We start from the raw sequence: 21,382 nt of genomic DNA, 5'->3' as shown, positions 1-21,382 counted from the left end.
TGGCATGTGCTCAAGACTGAAGCATGCGTCATTGATTCCAAACTACAGAAGGTGCAATCCCTTTTCCTAATGGCAACCACACCTCTTGTGAGAACAGCTGACGAACTGCTCACACAAAATACGACCAACTCTTCCCGAGCATCGAAACTCATCCTCGACGCCATTGCCCTGACCGGAGCTGCTAACTTAGAGCTGAGTGCGAAGCGTAGAGAGCTCATCTGACCAGAGCCATTCTTATCATGTTATAGCGCTCATGCCCTCAATCAGCTGTGGCCACAAATTTAAAGTTCATCAAATGATCTGTGCCAATGACAAATACAGATATAGAGAGGGCCATTGCAGGGAGTGTACAGACAGCATGACTAGGAGTGGCCGAAAAGTGACCAGCAGCGTGGCCAACTATGCAAGTCCATAGGTCTGCTCAGTTTGGACGCAGCCCTCATCGCCAACCCTGTAAAGGTTCTTGACAGCAGCTCTACAACCTACTAGACAAGTGATGAAAAATTAGTCTTTGAGGTGCTGTTCTCATCATGTCATAGCACTTCATGGATCTTTTGGGGATGAATCAGCTGTGGCCACAAATTTAAAGTTCTTTGAAAGGATCTGTGCCAATGACAACTACAGATATAGAGAGGGCCGTTGCAGGAAGTGTGGAGAAAATAGCAGACAGTTTGCCACAAGATCTATAAAGCTAGTATCTCACCAACGAAGACGTCTCCGCAATGTCTCCATCTTATCAGTCGCAACAGTTGTGGAGACGTCTCCAACATAACTAGAAATGTCGCTACGGCGACTGGTGTATGCCTCCGCCATAATGCATGGTTCTCCTAATAGGACTATAGTACAATGTCTTGACAATGCGTAATGAAAGTTTCACACAATTGGCAAAATATTAAAATGACAGGTTTGCCACAGATGTGCTGAATGTTCACTTTCCTAGAACTAGGTTTAATTGGATGAATGATTAAAACGTCAGAGTGCAGGTATTTGGGGGAACTGATGATTTTTACTTGACTTTTGACCCTTTTATAAGTTTATGCATTGAGTAATTTTCAAGGTATTGAGAAAAAGTACAATTTCAGTATCAAATGGTAAAATAGTATTATCTAAACCTGGCCTTTGACCTTTGACCACACAGTTCCAAAGAGAATCACTGTTAGGTAGAACATGCATAAATATGTAAGTTTCATGATGATACCTTGAGTTACTTTTGAGATATGGAGGAAAAAGTGCAATTTAGCACTTTCCCTTGACCTTTGACCTTTCGACCTTTGACCTTTTGGCAAGAAACTTCCCACAGAATACATATTGGGTTATACATGCATACATCAAGTAAAAAAAAATTCCTTCAGGCATTGCATAAATATAAGGAAAGCAGTGATATTTTGAGGAGTTGACCTTGACCTTTGACCCCTTGACCTTTGACCCATGACCCCCAACTCCCCTAGATAATCACTGCCCATCGGTACATGCATATATACTAAGTTCCATGAAGATACCTTGAACCATTTGCGAGATATGGAGAAAAACATGAAATTTCAGCCTTTTTTTCAAAAAATAACCTGTGACCTTTGACCTTTGACCCCGTGACCCTAAAATCCACACAAAGTATTATCCCTCAAGGATATACCCTCATACCAAGTTTGATGTAAAACCACCACACGGTTCTTGAGATATTGACAAAAACAAAATGGGACGGACGGACGTATGGACGGACGGACGGACGGACGACCCAAAAACATAATGCCTCCGGCCACTTCGTTGGCGGAGGCATAAAAATGTTTTGCGGTCTCACCAAGGAGACGTCTCTGAGACGAGTTATGGCAGGTGTCAAAAAATTTCAAATATGAGGGAGCCGTTGCAGGATCACCTGACCTGACCTAGGCAGGATGTGAGCACACAGATGGGTCACGTGGTTTCTAAAGTAGGTCAAACAGCGTCAAATGGAGTCGCGAGACGTCTCCGCGACCTCTCACCAGTTTTTCTGGTCTCCAGCAGGTCTCAGCGACATCTCTGAGATGTCTCGGAGACATCGCGGAAACGTCTCAGCAGTCGCAGATATGATTAGTCTCCGCAACGTCTCCGCAACTGATGGAGACGTCTCGGAGACGTCGTGGAGACTTCACGAAAAATCAAACATGTTTAAATTTCTTGCAACTAATCCGAGACTCTGTAATTATCAGGAGACATCTCGGAGATATCGCAGAGACGTTTCTGCAACTAGCAAAATCTGGAGTCGCGAACTAGTCTCAAGCCCGATGAGATACCCCCTTAACAATAACAACTTGTTTCATCTGAGACAACTTGATACAAAGAAACATATCAAGTATGGGACAGCAATTTTTAACAAATAAGTGCACCATTGTCCGTGTTAATGATGCAGATCTTGACAACACTGAATTGGAAAAACTGTTATCGCGATTTTATGCTAGCGCTCAAAAGTAAGAAAGACACAGACTTCTCGACGAAGACAATGCAAAGCATGAGATTTGCTCTTAAACATCCTTTCTTATCATCAAGAGATATCGACATCAAGCAGGGTAAAGAGTTTGCGCTGTCTAATCATACATTCCAAGCCACGCTGGTGAAGGCATCGGTAAAGCATCACCCCTCTAGCAACAAAGCTGACATGAAATTAGTTCAAGAAATCTTGACAGTTTGAACCCTAAACAGCTGCGCTACAAAGTTATTTTGGACTACATGCTGTAATTCGCTAATTGCGCCATGGAAAATTTGTGAGGATTTTTTTGGGGGAAAAAAAACAACAAAAACCTCTTTGAAGAAAACTCATCATCTCTAAGTAAATGTGGATAAAATTTGTCCAGGATGAAAGTCCTGAACCTTGCCCTCGTGCTTGTGTATCCACCTTCCAAAGTTACCACTTGCAGATAATGTATATAGGATCATGCACGTGCGGATGACGCGGGAAAGTTTTGGATGTTCCGAGTAGAGAGAGGAGGAGAACTGTGCTACCTTCCACATGGGGTGGACGTGCACCCCAAGTAAATGGTCTTGGCAACATCGAAGTGGCGAGAGGCATCACAGGTTCTCAAGAAGGAAACTTTTCCTATTCATTTGCACACCTACATTTCATTTCATGTGAGCATTTTTATTCTCTAAAGTCTTCTGATGTCTTCCATGGGGTGTGACTGGTGTTAGGTGGTTTCAATGAAGAGTGGACAGAGATTGCTGCCGCCTGCGGCTTGGTTCATTTACAATATTATGATTGCAAAATGTACAGTGTATACAGTATATCTTTTCACAATGACAGACCGATGTATATCAATCAATGTCCTGAGTTGCATTATCAGTGACAATTAAATCGTAACTCCAGTGCACATCTATACAGCATCCCTTACACTAGCAAATCAAAGTAAAGCCTCAGCCTGGATGTATACTGTAATTTCATGACATCAATTTATGACATCAATTTAACAACCTATGCATTGTTGAAAACATTTCTTTGCGAAGGAATAATCTTATATTGTTCCCCATTGAGTATGCATATCGTAAGTATTGAGATATAATTGTACCAAGCACAGCCTCTCTACAATGCCTGATAAAAATGATCTGTCAAATTCAGGTCTGTAATTTTACTTACATCTTCCATTAGGAGTGTTATCTTTGGTATACTTTATTCCTTTGGTTCATCACTGTGGAACACATTTGAAAGGCATCCCAGCTTTCTCAGATTAATTCATTAAATCATGCGGTCAAATCACTGCACCAGAAGAAGAGAGTCCCCAAAATGGTCAAGAGATATCTCCGCAAACCATGGCTGGCAAACCGGAGAAAGATTCATACTAGTACTGCGCTGACGGCTGCCATCCCAAAGTCCACTGACCATTTGACTGACCGCTGCTCCGATGCACAAACACACTATGGCTTTGCACTGCTCTATTTACTTCTCATTCTCTTTGACCAGACACATGATGTGGGCGTAGATGAAGAAAACCTGCCACAAAGAAAGAAACCATGGCATCAATAACAATGCATAAAACCAAACACCAAGTGATAGAGATACTCTGAAAGGGAAATACTTTATACACCATATGTTTCGCGAGTCTAAATTTTCGCGAATCGAGACTTCTCGACGATTTTGCAAGTGGTTGAATTCGCGATCGTTGAATCCTGTCCAGAACGGAGAAATGTGTATACGTACATCACTTTCATATCAGGATCAGAGTCAATATTTTCGCATGTTTTTAATTTCGCGAATAGCACCTGACTCACGAAATTCGCGAAAATAAAAACTTTGCGAAATATTTGGCGTATACAGTACTTCGTGGTATGAACATTTTCACAACTTTCATACTCCACAAAACCATCATGGGAGTAGATAACAACACTAGGTATTCATTACATCACGCTAAAAAAAGGAAAAAAATGCTTTCTTACATACATACCATGTAAGATTTTTATAGAATGGGAGGGTACAACTGCTTCAAAGTTTTAAATCCAAATGTTTCAGTCAAATAATCACAGCTTTGACTTTACTGTCATTCACATATTAACCACAAAGTTTTGAAAATGTGGAATGCATACAGATAGGAACCCCTGTCTAGCATCTTTACAACAGGTAGTCGGAACTCCCTGCAGCAAGCTATGTCACCCTTCTGGGCCCCGTTTTATCATAAGATATATCGATTATAAATCTCTTTACCACGCAGGCTACCATAGACTTGCCACAGAAATCATCTAATATTATAATCAATTATAACTCTTCATAAAACAGGACCCTGGAAATCAACATGAACTGGAAATGTCGCTTTGGCGACTGGTATGCCTCCGCCATAATGCATGATTTTCCCAATAGGTCTAGATAGTACATGTGGACACTGTGTGATTATATTTTCACAAAATTGGCAAAATATTGAAATGACAAGTTTGTCACAAATGTGTTGAATGTTCACCTTCCTTGACCTAGGTTTAATTAGATGAATAGGAGAGCATGTATCTAGGGATTTAAGGACTTTAACTTGACTTTGACCCATTCATACATTTAGGCATTGAGTAATTTTCAAGGTACAGGTGTGGAGAAAAAGTGCAATTTCTGAATTGAATAGTAAATTGTTAGCATTTTTATCTGGCCCTTGACCCTAAAATTCATAAGATAATTACTTTCAGGTAGAACATGCATAATATGTACTCAAAGTTTCAAGGTAACTTGAGCCATTTCCGAGATATGGAGGAAAAAGTTAGTTCAGCACTTTCACTTGATCTTTGACCTTTTGACCTTTGAGGCAAAAAAAGAAAAGAAAAAAACCTTCCAGAGAATTTCTATTAGGTTACACACGCATACACCAAATGTAAAAAAATAACCCTGCTGGCATCGCATAAATATGAGGGTAATAGTAAAATTGTGAAGTCTTGCACTTGACCTTTGACCCCTGACCTTTGACCCCATGAACCCTACATTCACTTCCAGTCAGTACATGTATATACTATGTTCCATGAAGATACCTTGAACAATTTTCCAAGGTACACAGAAAAAAAGTTTTTTACTTGACCTTTTGACCTTTGACCTTTGACCTCATGACCCAAACTTTCACCAGAGAATCGTAATTGGGTAATACATGTATACACTAAGTTTCAAGAAAATCTCTTCAGGCATTCAATAGATATGGTGGAAATAGTGAAATTTTATGTATTTGACCCTGACCTTTTGACCTTTGATCTCATGACCCAAACTTTCACCAGAGAATCTTAATTGAGTAATACATGTATACACTAAGTTTCAAGAAAATATCTTCAGGCATTCAATAGATATGGTGGAAATAGTGAAATTCTATGTATTTGACCTTGACCTTTTGACCTTTGACCTTGAGCATGTGCACCCAAAAGTTGATAGGCACAACTTCACCCCCTAATACACATACATGCCAAGTTTCATTAGGATACCTCAACAAGTTTCGATAGTTACCTTGTCCACAAAATTCATTACGGACGGACGGAAGGACGGACGGACGGACGGAAGGACGGACGGACGGATGGACGGACGGACGGACAACCTGAAAACATAATGCCTCCGGCACCACTTCGTGGCGGAGGCATAAAAAGAAGGCTAAATGCAATCTAACGCCCCATTAGCATGGGATAACAAAAAGACTAAATGCAATCTAAAAACCCATTAGTATGGGATTCATGGGTGGCCAGATTCATTTGCTGCCCATGAAGGTACCTTCCAAAATCAGGAACAGCACCGGTCAGAGAATAGTGTGCATCAAATCGTATGCTCAGTGGGAACAATGAACTGAATTTGAGCTTTGGCTATGTGAGTACTAACACAGAGATCAGTGATAAAGCAATACATAATTCATTACAAGGTTTCTCAAATATATCTAAGCCAGGCAGCCTTCCCACTCCATGTATCCTAATACCAATAGGTCTTTAAAGGGGAAATCCAGTACAAATACAAGTTGGTATGATAAAAAAAAAGAGTAAAATCTTACAAGTTCAACGGTAAAAGTTTGACTGAAATCAGATGAAAAATAAGGAAGTTATGACATTTTGAAGTTTTGCTAATTTCTGCAAAACAGTTGTTGTACAGTGGATATGAATAAGCAAATGAGTGAGCTAACCAAGTCATAACCTTACAATTTTTCCATTGATCGTGTACAAAAAAAAAAAGGCAAAATATTCAATGTGTCTGTCATTGAAGTCTGGAACGTGATGTTGTTCCTGGTTGAATATTCAATTTCAGAATAGTAAGCAGTGAGATATACCAGGATTTGAGCCTCGGACACAACTGCGTTTTAATGAAAAACTGGAAACTTCAAAATTTTATGTACAAACTATATGGTAAGTTGTGAGGGGATGACATGCTCACTTTTCCATTTGCATATATTCATATTGACCATTCAAGAGCTGTTTCCTGAAAAATCAGCTAAAACTTAAAAATGTCATAACTTGCTTATTTTTCACCCGATTTTGATCAAAATTATAAAGTTGAACTCATAATATTTTACTTTTTCTTATCAGACTAACTTACATTTGGACTTGATTTCCCCTTTAAAGCAGCAAAAGCTGCTCTATTGACAGATCTATCCTTGAGTGAACATGTTCACCTAAGTTTTCTCCTTCACCATCTCCCATCTTCAAATCTGCAAATAAAATAAACCCACCTCAACTGAGAAGCACAGTGCCCTCCCAGCACTCAAGAAGCCTATCCCCGCATACTGTACAACCAGTGGCACATGGAGGGTTTTCCCGAGAACTCCTGTGTAGTGAGCGTAGAGCCAGAGGGGCAGCACAAACAGACCAAGGATTGCAAACGTCTCTGGTAATGTCTTAAAATCTGCAACATAAATATAAAATGTGAGATGTTCTATAGGGAAAACTATTGTTTAATATGGTCTTAACCCATGTGATTGAATTTTCAACTCACCTCACATCAAAGCAAGGAGTTATTGGGCAAAATTAGACTGCACATGTAGAATAAGAGCATTGGATTAACGTTCAGGGAAAGGGATACAAATATGAATGTACGGTTTATTACATCCGCCGAGGGAGGATGTTATGTTTCCATCAGCATTTGTTCATTTGTTTGCCTGTTTGCAAAATAACTAAAAAAAAGGTGTGAACAAATTTGAATGAAACTTGCAGGAAAAGTTGATAATGAGGCAAGGAACAGATTACAATGTATTAACGTTTGGCTGAGATCCCGGGATTCATATGAATTTTTGAAGGATTTTTTTATCTTTTGGCAGATAGGGTCAATGAACTTGGGGAGTTCAAGCTGCTCATATTTGAGGTTTGCATACGTGCACAACAGTGCGTGCTCTGTTCAGAAGAGGTACTGCACAGCTGGATGCTGATGATGTAAACAAAAGGCTTCTATATTGGGAAATTGGGTGATTTTCAGCATGCGTGTATGGGTGGAAATGAGCAGCTTGGCAGCGGTCTGCGCTCTCTGAAAGCTTTTCTAGTATTTGGATCTAATCAAAGTTGTGGATCTTGAAGTTTGACACAAGTAATGGGTCTTCAAAAAAACTGGTCAGAAGACAATATGGCTGAATAGAATGGAATAAATCAAGTAATTTCAGCATATAGTTCGATTCTGTAGGAGAGATTTGCTATTACATAACACTGTAATACATACAATACCTCTACTACTTTTGTATTTAAAAGACAACATTTTATTTTGCGTCTTATCACAGAAAGAAGATGAAGATCTTCGGTGACACAAAATGACTGTACAAATATTTTGTGTTTAAGAGACTCATGTTTCCATTAGTGTCAAGTCTTGAAAAGATAAGCAAAAAAAAAAGAATAAGACCTTGATAGGAGCAAATCAAGACAGCTGATTTTCTTCTTTTTTTTGTCCAGATGTAAATAGACTTGGTTTGAGAGAATCAGGATTGTACAGAAAAAAAGAAAAAGCACATCAAATTTGACAGTGAATGATGTCACTTTGGCTTCAAACTTTAATAAAATATTTGCATCTAAAAAATCAGAATAAATACTTTTGTTTTGACATTGATAAGTAGCTAGAAGAAAAACAGAAAAACAAAGGCCCAAATGAATTAAGGGACAATATTTACGGATGAGCTAAACCATCTCCCTGCATTTGGAAGAAGATTTGAGAATATGCAACACTTCATACTGGTAAGTGCATATTATGAGAGAGGTGATGACCAGCACAGTAGCAATACAACTTTGAATAATAGAGGGCTCCTTACTTTTTTCCATGACTTTCTGGACGAACCATGGCGCCTGGACTGTGGATGACTTCCACTGAGAACCCAGATTGTGCGTGCAGACAAATACAAGCCACTCCAGTGCAGCGAAGAAGTAGCCCCACTGGTCCACACAGATTCCGATAAATATGAGACAAGCACATTAGCATACGATCTCAAAGAGTATGGTAACACATACAGTTACATTACAGACACATGGTATGCTGTGCTACAGTGCACTCCTGCTATAATGAACACAGTTGTAACAAAATTCTGATTACAACGAAGTAAAAAATCAGGCTCTAACATTATCTGCTCTACGTTTTTTATTGTTTAATCTGTTCAGTTATGACAAAATTTCGATATAACGAACGAAAACTGCCGGTCCTGGGTCCCATTTTATTAAATGATAAAAATTGATTGTAAATTCCCTTATCACACACACTGCCATAGACTTATGATAAGAATCAACTATATTTCAATTATAACTCTTCATAAAATAGGGTCCATACTCCCAAGGACTTTATTGGTTCGGTTAAATATATGCAATTTCGATTTAACGTTATATTTAACGTTATAACGTTGTTATAATGGGAGTTCACTGTACTCTTGAAACTACCTGACAATTTAAAGGGAAGATAAACCCCAAGAACAATGTGGATTGAGTGAAAGCAGCAACATTAGTAGAACACATCAGTGGAAGTTTGAAGAAAATCGGACAATCGATGCAAAAGTTATGAATTTTTAAAGTTTTGGTGTTGGAACCGCTGGATGAGGAGACTACTAGAGGTTATGACCTATGAGTGGACTACAATATCAAGAAAATATAAAGAAAATACTACAAAAATCCATTTTTCATGAAAATTACAAATTCCATCAACTTGATATTGACATATGTTAAGGGTAGCAATTATTCCCCCTGCTTTCTGAAAGCGGTTGGTCCACTGCTCTTTCATAATTCTAGAAAAGTGAATTATTGTTGAATATCCTTTATATTTTCTTTGTATTGTTGTCCACTCATACGTCATATCCTCTAGTAGTCTCCTCATCCAGCGGTTCCAACACCAAAACTTTAAAAATTCATAACTTTTGCATCTATTGTCTGATTTGTCTCAAACTTTCACTGATGTGTTCTACTAATGCTTTCACTCAATCCACATTTCTCTTTGGGTTTACCTTCCCTTTAAACTCTTTTCTTTATTCACATTGGAAAACATTCATATTCTCTTTTTTATTTTTTTGGGTGGGGTGGGGGATGGGGGCTTCTGATATGATGCAAAAACTGATGGGAACAATATTTTTCGTTCCTCAGATTACTTTACATAAATACCAGATCTACATTATTTTGTAAATTTGTTATTTCAATAGTCACATATTTTCCCTACTTTATCAACTTTTTTTTACTTTCCACAGATTGGAATTTCTTTCTTATTTAGTTAAAAAGGAAATTTGCTTCATGGAAATACAATGTTCAAAAGTTAAATTTTCTCATTGTTTCCCTTTTTTGGGGGTGGGGTGCATGACATCAATCAAATTATAAAAATTCGGTTTTGGGTTAAACAGAGAATTACACTGAAAAAGACTGTAAAATTATTTTTTTGTTTTTGTTTGTGGAAAACGCTATTCAAAGACTTACCTGGTATAATCGACACCACAACATACCCCTGCCCAGATTGTCAATGACCACATCAAACTGAAAACAGATGCACAGGGACAGATAATGTTGTACAGACTGCACAAATTGCTACTGAGAGCAGCAACAATAACCACGTATGACATCAAATCGGAAGGTGCATCTTGACAGTGAGGCTTGAAGTTGCTTTGTTGTGAAGAGGGTGCCTTATATTTAAAAACATCCGAGTGAAAGTCCAACATGTACAATGCAGGGCTGCACACTAACCCATTTTTTCTGCCGGTCCAACCTGTCTCTGTCGGACCGGTAAATGCCCCGTTTTAACATTTTTTACCGGTCTGAACAGAAAATTTACCGGTCAACAACGACAACCTAAAAAATAAACTTATTTTCTTGTTTTTTATGGACGTACCCCCCCCCCCCCCCACCCACGGTACATTTTACAGATTAATATTTTTTTTTAACTTGCATTATCTATTGCACAAGAAAAAAAAAAAGATAGGAAAAACTAGAATGTTTGTTTGTGAATTACAGTGTAAAATGATAATGAACAAAATTAGATTGTATCAAATGCGTTTGTGACTTTTTCTAAACATCGGCGCACGAACTTGCTGCGTAACCTGCTCTTGGTGGTCAGTTGGATTGCGACGATTTAATGAATTATTTTAGCTGTGAAATTTTCTGATGTACGCGCTCCAAGGAGTTCTTTATTTTTCGCCCGATAATCTATTCGCATTTGTGCATGCGTTCTTGAAAGGCACACGACATGCAGGGCCGAATTTGCAATCCTTTTTGCGCCCATTTCCACCTCAAGTATTAGCGGGATTGTGACGATTTCATAAATTACTTCGGCTGTAATCTTTTATGATAACGCGCCAAAATGGGTTGAAAATGTGTCCTTCATTTTTTCCCGATAAACTCTTCGAATTTCGTAAGTGCGTTCTTAAAAAGATGCACCACATGGCCGAATTCATGATACTTTTTGCGCCTATTTCCACCTCAAATATTAGCGGGATTGTGACGATTTCATAAATTACTTCGGCTGTAATATTTTCTGATGCAAGCGCCAAAAGAGGTTGAAAATGTGTCCTCTATTTTTTCCCGATAAACTCTTCGAATTTCGTAAGTGCGTTCTTAAAAAGATGCACCACGTGGCCGAATTCATGATACTTTTTGCGCCTATTTCTACCTCAAATAATCAGCGGGATTGTGACGATTTCATAAATTATTTCGGCTGTAATCTTTTATGATAACTGGCCAAAATGGGTTGAAGATGTGTCCTTTACTTTTTTCCCGATAAACTCTTCGAATTCACGGCGTAAGTGCGTTCTAAAAAAGATGCACCACATGGCCGAATTCATGATACTTTTTGCGCTTATTTCCACCTCAAATATTAGCGGGATTGTGACGATTTCATAAATTACTTCGGCTGTAATATTTTCTGATGCAAGCGCCAAAAGAGGTTGAAAATGTGTCCTTCAATTTTTTCCCGATAAACTCTTCGAATTTCGTAAGTGCGTTCTTAAAAAGATGCACCACATGGCCGAATTCATGATACTTTTTGCGCCTATTTCTACCTCATATAATCAGCGGGATTGTGACGATTTCATAAATAACTTCGGCTGTAATCTTTTATGATAACGCGCCAAAATGGGTTGAAGATGTGTTCTTTATTTTTTCTCGATAAACTCTTCGAATTTCGTAAGTGCGTTCTTAAAAAGATGCACCACATTGCCGAATTCATGATACTTTTTGCGCCTATTTCCACCTCAAATATTAGCGGGATTGTGACGATAAATTACTTCGGCTGTAATATTTTCTGATGCAAGCGCCAAAAGAGGTTGAAAATGTGTCCTTTATTTTTTCCCGATAAACTCTTCGAATTTCGTAAGTGCGTTCTTTGATGCACCACATGGCCGAATTCATGATACTTTTTGCGCCTATTTCTACCTCAAATAATCAGCGGGATTGTGACGATTTCATAAATTACTTCGGCTGTAATCTTTTATGATGCACGCCCCAAAATGGGTTGAAAATGTGTCCTTTACTTTTTCCCGATAAACTCTTCGAATTTCGTAAGTGCGTTCTTAAAGATGTTCCACACAGCCGAATTCATGATACTTTTTGCGCCTATTTCTACCTCAAATATCAGCGGAATTGTGGCGATTTCATGAATTACTTCGGATGTAACTTTTTGTGATGCACGCACCGGCTAGAATGGTTGAAAATGCGATCTTTATTTTTCTCCCCATAATCTCTTCGCATTCCGTACATGCGTTCTTGAAAGGTATACGACACGGCGGAATTCACGATCCTTTTTGCGCCTATTTCTACCTCAAATATCAGCGGGATTGCGATGATTTTTTGAATAACTTCGGCTGTAATCTTTTATGATAACGCGCCAAAATGGGTTGAAAATGTGTCCTTTATTTTTCCCGGATAAACTCTTCGCATTTCGTAAATGCGTTCTTAAAAGATATACGACACGGCCAAAAATCATGATTCTTTTTGCGCCTATTGTTTCCTCAAACTTCGACGGGATTGCGATGATTTCATGAATTAGTATTCGGCTGTAATCTTTATGATGCACGGGCCAAAAGGGATTGAAAATGTGTTCTTTTTTTTTCTCCCAATAATCTCTTCGCATTTCGTACTTGCGTATACGACACGGCCGAATTCACGATCCTTTTATCGCCTACTTCTACATTGAATATTAACCGAATTGTGGCAATTTAATGAATAACTTCATATGTAATCTTTTGTGATGCGTGCACCAACTAGAATGGTTGAAAATGCGTTCATTATTTTTCTCCCCATAATCTCTTCGCATTCCGTACATGCGTTCTTGAAAGGTATACGACACGGCCGAATTCACAATCCTTTTTGCGCCTATTTCTACCTCAAATATCAGCGGGATTGCGATGATTACATGTATAACTTCGGATGCAATCTTTTATGATACACGCGCCAAAATGGGTTGAAAATGTGTCCTTTATTTTTCCCCGATAAACTCTTCGCATTTCGTAAATGCGTTCTTAAAAGATACATGACACGGCCAAAAATCATGATTCTTTTGCGCCTATCGTTTCCTCAAACTTCAACGGGATCGCGATGATTTTATGAATTATTATTCGGCTCTAATCTTTATCATGCACGGGCCAAAAGGGGTTGAAAATGTGTCCTGTATTTTTCACCCAATAATCACTTCGCATTGCGTACATACCTATACGTCACGGCCGAATTCACGATCCTTTTAGCGCCTATTTCTACATCAAATATCAGCGGGATTGCGATATGTCATTAATTATTTCGGCTGTTATCTTTTGAGATACATTCACCAGAAGGGTTGAAAATACGTTCTTTATTTTTCTCCCGATAATTTCTTCGCATTTGTGCATGCGTTTTCAAAATTATACATTGCATGCAGGGCCGAATTCGATATTCTTTTTGCGCCTATTATTGTTTACTCAAATTCCAACGGGATTGCCAAATTTTCATGAATTACTATTCGGCTGTAATCTATATGATGCAATCGCCAAAAGGGGTGAAAATGTGTCCTTTATTTTTCTCCCGCTAATCTTTTCCCATTTCGTACATGCGTTCACATTCACGATCCTTTTTGCGCCTATTTCTACCTGCAAATATCAGCGGGATTGTGGCGATTTCATGAATTACTTCGGGTGTAATCTTTTGTAAAGCACGCACCAGAAGGGTAAAAATGTGTTTTTTATTTTTCTCCCGACAATCTCGTCGCATTGGTGCATGCGTTTTTGATGAACAACACGGCATGCAGGACTGAATTCAAGATCCTTTTTGCGCCTATTTCCTCAAATTTCAACGGGATTGCGTTGATTTCATGAATTGTTATTCGGCTGTAATCTTTTATGATGCACTCACCAAACTGTTTCCTTTATTTATTTTTTTTTTCTCCTCTATAATCTCTTCGCATTTCGTACATCATAAGCTTTTGAAAGATACGACGCGGCCGGTCGAATTCATGATCCCTTTTGGGACGATTTCTACCTCAAATATGTAAGCGGGACTGCCATGATTTCATAATTTTTTTTTCTCCCTAGTATAATCTCTTCACTTTTTGTGCATGCGTTCTTAAAAAGTTCACAGAAGGGCCGATTTTGTGATCCTTTTTTTTGCGCCTATCTTCATTATGAGACCATTCTGAGCGAATGAAAATATTCATTTGTGAAATGACTGTGTAAAATGAAAATAAACGCAATCAGATCCATTTACTGTATCGCTGAATATCGAATGTGTTTTTACTTTTTCTAAAAATCGACACTAGTATATTAGTTCTAACATAACTGCCACGCTGCAGCGAAGCCGGGATCGGATCGATCTTGCGTTAAAAATCATGAGTAAAATGACCCAGAAATGCGTGCGCTTGTATCAATGCTTCTTGTCTGGCATGACCGCCGATCGCAAGCAATCGAAAAGCAGTTACACTGTATACATGGTATGCTTTGCATGTATTGCATTGCATGCAGTGCGTGAGCAGCGCCAAATGCGCAAGCTAGCGCGACTCCGATAACTGGTCGACTGCTAGTAGTGCTCAAAACTAATCCCGTTTACTGTACAAATTGCACCGGTAGACATAAACGAAAACTTGCGTAAAACTTGTTGAACAGTGCGATATCTTGCATTCTGTTTCTCCCTGATCGGGGCTGCTCTTTTTCTTTCTACTGACCCACCAATGTTTGTTTGTTTTTTTTTTTACTGGTCATGTCGGACCGGTAACTTGTGGATTTCCTGAAAAGTTACCGGTCCGACAGTGACTTTTACCGGTCTTTGACCGTCGGACCGGCGCCAGTGTGCAGCCCTGTACAATGTATACGCCTGTCGGTCAAATCTTAAAGGAGATGGCTAGTAACTGATCAGTGGGAATGCTGGGTAATGCTGGGGGATGATTGTTCCAATCCTTGTGGGATTCATTTAAGAGTATATTATGTATCTATTGTTGTGTGAAAATTATTTGCTTCAGAATGGTCTCATATTCAAGTAATGTGCAGTGATGGGGCAATTAAACAGCACATTACTTGAATATCAGACCATTCTGAAGCAAATAATTTTCACACAACAATAGATATATAATGTACTCTTAAATGAATCCAACAAGGATTGGAACAATCATCCCCAAGCATTCCCACTGATTCCCACTGATCAGTTACTAGCCATCCCCTTTAAGCAAATAATTAGAATCCAATCCTGGACATTTTGAGCACATCCCTCTATCTTAATGACAAAGATTCAGATTATAGTTACAGGAAAACTTATTTCAGGAATGAGGAATGCTGGAATAGCATAATTAACCAGCTGGCAAAAGGTCAATACTCGTCCTGAGTTTACTTGGGCTGGTGTCTACGGGAAATATGTGTTAAATAACAAAATCACCTCATCCTCAACGGGTTGAACAGGAGGAGCCCCATTCACATTTCCTGACAGACAGAAAATGAGTTTTAGTAGCCAAGGACACGCACAGAGGCTTTGAGTATCCCTACTAGAGCTAATCCAGATGAACTTACCCATGCACCAAATGCAGATGTTTGCTTCAGTTTTCTTGCTACCGCCCCATCCACTCCTGTTGGGAAGAAACCCCCAAAATATGAACAAAATAGTTGATAAAAACATTCTGCTGATAATAATGGTGATTATGATGACAATGATGACGGCAATAATAACGATACTGATGATTATGATAATAATGATGATAATAATACTAAGAAGAAGTAGAATGCATTAGTAAAGTTCATCATAATCATCTTGATAATGACAAAGTTTTGAACAAAATAGTATCATTCATTCATCTGTTTTCAGACAAATGTGAGTTTGAATACTGCAAGCTGTCCAAATCTATCAAAAAAATGGATGAGTTTTATTGCAGAATAACTCATAACAAATTGTAAGCAATAACTCCAACCTCTTAAATACTATTTCACTTGCTAATTTGTCACAAATAATAAATAGATAGAAGTCACTTGCTTAAAAAAAATAAGGAAGATAAACACAGACCTTCACTAAATCATTCAGTTTGTCATTGGGATGTAATTGCAACCATATTTATTTTGTTAAAATACACAATGCCTGGCAACTCTCACCATTTCTAATAATGTCCTTCACAAGTTATGCTCCTATAAAAACAGGTACATAAGAAGTAATGTATACACTATATATTTCATGAGTCTAAAGTTTTGCGAATCGGGACTTCTCAACAATTTCGCGAGTGGTTAAATTCGCGATTGTGGAGTCCTATACTGAACGGGGAAATGTTAACGCATACGTCACATTCATATCGGCATAAGAGTCAATATTTTCACGTGTTTTCAATTTTGCAAATAGTAGCTGACTCACAAAATTCGTGAAAATAAAAACCTCGCGAAATATTTGGCGTATACAGTAACTCACCATCCAGTATGGTCTGGCACAGATAGAGGGTAATGAAGAGGATTGCATTACTGGAGTAGAAGAAGCAGCTACTGAATACAAGCAACAGTCGGAAATATCCTGTGTGGACAAACGAGAATGCAACGTCCATCAGATCTCTAGAATCTGAATACTGTTTCCAATAATTCTATTGATATGTGGCAAGTTCTAAACAAGGGACTTTTAGAGTTTATACATGCACCATCTAGAGTAACCAGAGCAGAGCGGGCTCTGAAAAATTTGAACGAGACGTTAGTTTGACTTGATGCAGTACCGCGAGAATAAACATGTATTGTACAAAACCAATATTGCATGATTACTAAGACATGAGAGCACTTTGGGGCGAGTAAGTCTCACAGTGTTAGTTATATGAAAGGTACTTTAACCTGAAACACAAACTAAGACAAGGAAATTCAGGGAAACTTTTGAGGTACCAAAACTTTATATCATCTTTAAATATTCTTATCAGGCAGATAAAAATTAGACGTCCGTACACTATAATACAGTTAGAGAAGTAGTCAATATATCAAATACAAGATAATAACAATGGAATTATTCTGCAAGTTTACATTTAATGACAATGACAAAGTACGTGGTGATTAGGCTAACAGGGAAACGAGCGGCACACCAAACTTTTTGGAATGAGTTCCTTATGTCGCCCCCCCCCCCCCATTAAATTTGCACAAAATATATAAATTACTATATTTTTTTTTTTTGTTACTAATATTAACGTTAGTAATTTTATAGAAATAAACAAAATAAGTTAAAGGATATGCTAAAACTCCAGGGTTATGTCTCAAAAGGAAGTCTTCCCATAAATGGCATATACTAACCTTTATTTAGTTTATTATTAGTAAAAAAAAAAATAATAATTTAGTGGGGGGGGGGGGGGCATAAGGAGGCATACTCGTGAAATAGGCCCAACCACTGCGTGTCCGTACTAATACTCCGGCAGCTCGCCTATTTATACTTGTGAATTCAGCTCCACCGTGTGGTATTCATCAGTAGGTAAGCACGGAGGTGGGGCTTCCTTCCACAGTATCACTCATGAATGCGGCCCAACCAAACGGCGTTTATGCGAAATTGATGCAGCGGTGGGGCCGATTTCTTCTTCTTCTTCTGATCAGGGAGGTGCTAGAGAAGGAGAGGCAACTAAAGCTCTCCTTTGAAGTCATGCTCGGCACCGCCGAGAAGTTATGCGTTCAACTACAGGTGTTACCCATGTGCTTTGACAAAAGAGAGCATCAATAATCGGGACTAGCGCTCTCACATCTAGAAATATTTGCTCCTACTGCAATTCGCTCTCTCTTTCAATGTGATGGCAACAATGAATCATTTGTGTACCTTGAATTGGAGCAGCGAATCAAAATGCAGTGTAAAACTCACAATTTTAACAGCGAATAGTTTAAAAACACCCTGGAACACGCTTTAATGGAGTACTTTATTTGAAAGATCAAAATATCCCTTATTAAAAGATAGAAAAATTAACATGCGGAAATGTGCGCATTATAGAAAAAATTAGGTTTTTAAGAGGGCCTAATTTTCATTTCCTTTCGATTTGCGAATTACGAAGAAACTAGAAATACATGTTAATAATATTGAATTCTTTCCTAAACTATTCTAAATCAATTCGAGTATTTCATATAAAATTTTGCGGTGAAATAAAGCTTGTAATTCAACGAAAGGTGAAATGCGTTTTTCGTCCCCGAACTTCGTCTTGCAACTAGAGCGGTGCCGAGCATGACTTCAAAGCGTAATGGAATGCTAGACATCCCATTGTAACGCCTTGAACCCAAACATGTGTTTGCATGAATCACGAAGAGTTGCCACTCCATCTCTGTAACACCTCCCTGTTCTGATTAAGTCTGCCTCCTTCAATAGACTGAAGATTCTTGCAGACTGGTGCTATTTACATTAGAATACAATTTATTTACAGATATTTACAAGCACATAGAAAATTTGACGAAAATAACTAGCCACTGTGATCAACCGTTAGACAGTTTTGAAATGATCCCACAGATGGCGCTGAAACAATTTCTGACGACAGGGAATTCCAGTTCCTTACAGTTCTTGGGAAGAACGAATGGCGATGCGATTCAGTTCTCGAATATGGTACCCGATAGGAGTGTGGTTGCGAGGCTCTCGTCAACTGAGTAGCCTGTTTGATAATATAGTCCTGTGCTGAAAGAGGAGTAAGATTATTGTGTATTTTGTACGAGCCTGTCATTTTCTCTGCGCTGTTCCAGTGGTCCAATCAAGTTCTTGTAGCATTTTGGTGACACTCATTTTGATTTCCACAACATAGCATCATTCGTCCTCCCTTTCTTCTCGGAAGGACTCCCCAATGTCCCTCGACTAATTTAACCCTAACTAGGCCGGGCTATGTAGGTAGTTGATAGGGGGGGGGGGGGGACCTGGGAGGCCCCCCTCCAGATCTCGGCCGTCGACCGCGCGATTGAAAATTGGCACACACATTGCCTATGATGTAATCTAAAATACCATGAAGTTATTTTTTCAAAATATCATCATTCATGCTAAATTATGCTAATTTATGCATGATGACGCATAAAATCAGATTATTTGGTATAAATCACAAAATAAAGCTCAAAACAGGCACATTTTTTTTTTGTGTAGATATTCTTTTTAGTGTCCTTAGCAAATGTAGGTCCTAATGAAAAAAATTGTGTTATCAGAAAAAATTCTTACCGGGGTAAGTATTTTATTTTTTTTTTGGAATTTAAGATGTATTTCTTTGTTTTTTCGACTTTATGTTTTTCATTGTTTTTTCGATGAAATTTGTCCACGACATCGCTCCGAACAAGGAAATATGTTATTCATTGATTTTAATCTATAAAACACCCAAATAATCATGCTTTTATGAAATTTGCCTGTAAGCATAGTTTGCATTGAAATTGTACACGAATTACTGTTTTTGAGTAATTTTTTGTCTGACATGCATGTACATATTTATGCGTAACTTCGGAACCGCGCGCCCGGGCGTCGCAAATTTGGTGTCAAAAGATGCGGGAGACTCGAAAGAAAAAAGTCATGAAACGTCGCGGCGATAGCTTTTTGCAATTGCGATACATCGCGCGGAACGTCCAGGGGGGCCTCTGAGGCCCCCCCCGGCCTAGTTAAGGTTAACGGCCAATTTAACCATAAATACAACCCTACCAGGGTACCTAACTCTACATAAACCTAACCCTATCCCTACGAACTACCCTTGCTTGCTATTTCATTTGTTGATGCACGGGTGCACGCGCACTGCGGTGGGGCCTATTTCACGATTTTGCCCATCTGAACTCTTTCCAAATTTTTAGTCAATCTTAAAATTAAGTTGGACTTCGTGAAACACCCCCACAGCCCAGGCCCAGGCCCCTCATCCCCAGCACCCCGCTTTGCCCTTGGTCGTTTTGGCTTTGGACATTTTACTTGTATAGGCCCTACTTCAACTTGTCATGCTTGTAGTAAGTTGTACTTGCCTACTCTACTACATAACAGTTTGTCCATTTTTAACTGCGACGAGCCAGCTCAGTACTAAACTGGTAATTCTCTTTCTGGCTGGAACACTAAACATGAATTATGAATTACATCAACACGCGGAATACTCACCAATAATGTTTGGGACGTACAAGAAAACAGATGTCATTTTTAACCCAACTGCCGCGTTTGGATGATAATGATGTACACTCACATGTTCTCTAGCTCATATGCACGTATTGTACTGTACATCCCCTACTGTATACGCACATATTGACCGATTCGGGTTCGTTGAGGGCAGCAGACATTTTATGGCACTGGGCGCAGCCATGAGCTCAAATTGCGGTGTCTCAGCCGACCCCCCCCTGCTCTCCCCCACCCCACGGGCAACATGCTTATCGCGCACCTGTAACAAAGGTTCGCGCACTAAGCAAGCATTCGCGCACTCAGTACGAGATGCCCATTGGCTAAAACAACCATGCATCAGTTTTTCATTCTGCGCGCGTGAGAGGGGTGGGGAGAGAGGAGGGGGGGTCGGATGATACACCGCAGTAATGGCGCTGCCCATGCCAAAAATACACATAGCGCGTCACAGAATCGGTCAATAGGCCTACTGCTTCGTAAACAAACTTGCAGACTTTGTATACCGCCCTCATTCGATCGCTGCGCTTTACGCTTGTACGATCATACCATAGGGCACGTCAAATCTCTCTGCGAAGAGGGCGACCGGTCGGGCGGGCCGGGGTTCGCTGGCACGGCACGGATATCCGGATGGCGTGTACTCCAGCCAGCTGCAGCAGTAGCGCCAGCGCAGCTTTGTACTGTACATTTGTACACATAGATATGTGTCATGATGTTTATTCCTACTGATACACACAGCTGTCTGCTGCATTCAGCTCAGCCACGCTGGAAGTATCTGCGAGCTCTGTAGACCAGCAACAGAAATAAGTTTCATAATTATTTACCGCTGTGATAATTCAAGTAAACTGAAAAGTGGGAACTGATTGCAATGCCGTTTGTCAAGGATCTCAGATTTGTGATTTCTATACCATTTTGCAACACATTTGGAATCAGCTCGGCTTCCTGGAATCTCGCCACGGTGCGGCACTGCTACTGTACTGCCTACTGGATGCTGTAACAGTAGACCTTGTGTATA

The 21,382-nt window shown here is 39.3% G+C and overlaps 1 protein-coding gene across 1 annotated transcript; it reads right to left on the bottom strand.

Annotated features, from left to right (window-relative positions):
* Positions 1-1,972: 1,972 nt before the first annotated feature.
* LOC140227920 (uncharacterized) lies at positions 1,973-20,445 on the bottom strand. Its single transcript, XM_072308302.1, has 8 exons — positions 20,359-20,445; positions 16,729-16,827; positions 15,849-15,904; positions 10,315-10,371; positions 8,682-8,802; positions 7,125-7,297; positions 3,906-3,955; positions 1,973-2,120 (listed from the first exon to the last, which is right to left on the bottom strand). The coding sequence occupies exons 1-8, from the start codon at positions 20,393-20,395 to the stop codon at positions 1,973-1,975; spliced, it is 741 nt and encodes a 246-aa protein (XP_072164403.1). The 5' UTR covers positions 20,396-20,445.
* Between the last annotated feature and the right edge of the window lie 937 nt (positions 20,446-21,382).

This window comes from Diadema setosum, chromosome 4 (assembly GCF_964275005.1).
Source record: "Diadema setosum chromosome 4, eeDiaSeto1, whole genome shotgun sequence".
NCBI lineage: Eukaryota > Metazoa > Echinodermata > Echinoidea > Diadematoida > Diadematidae > Diadema > Diadema setosum.
This window is presented reverse-complemented; position numbering and strand designations above follow the sequence as displayed.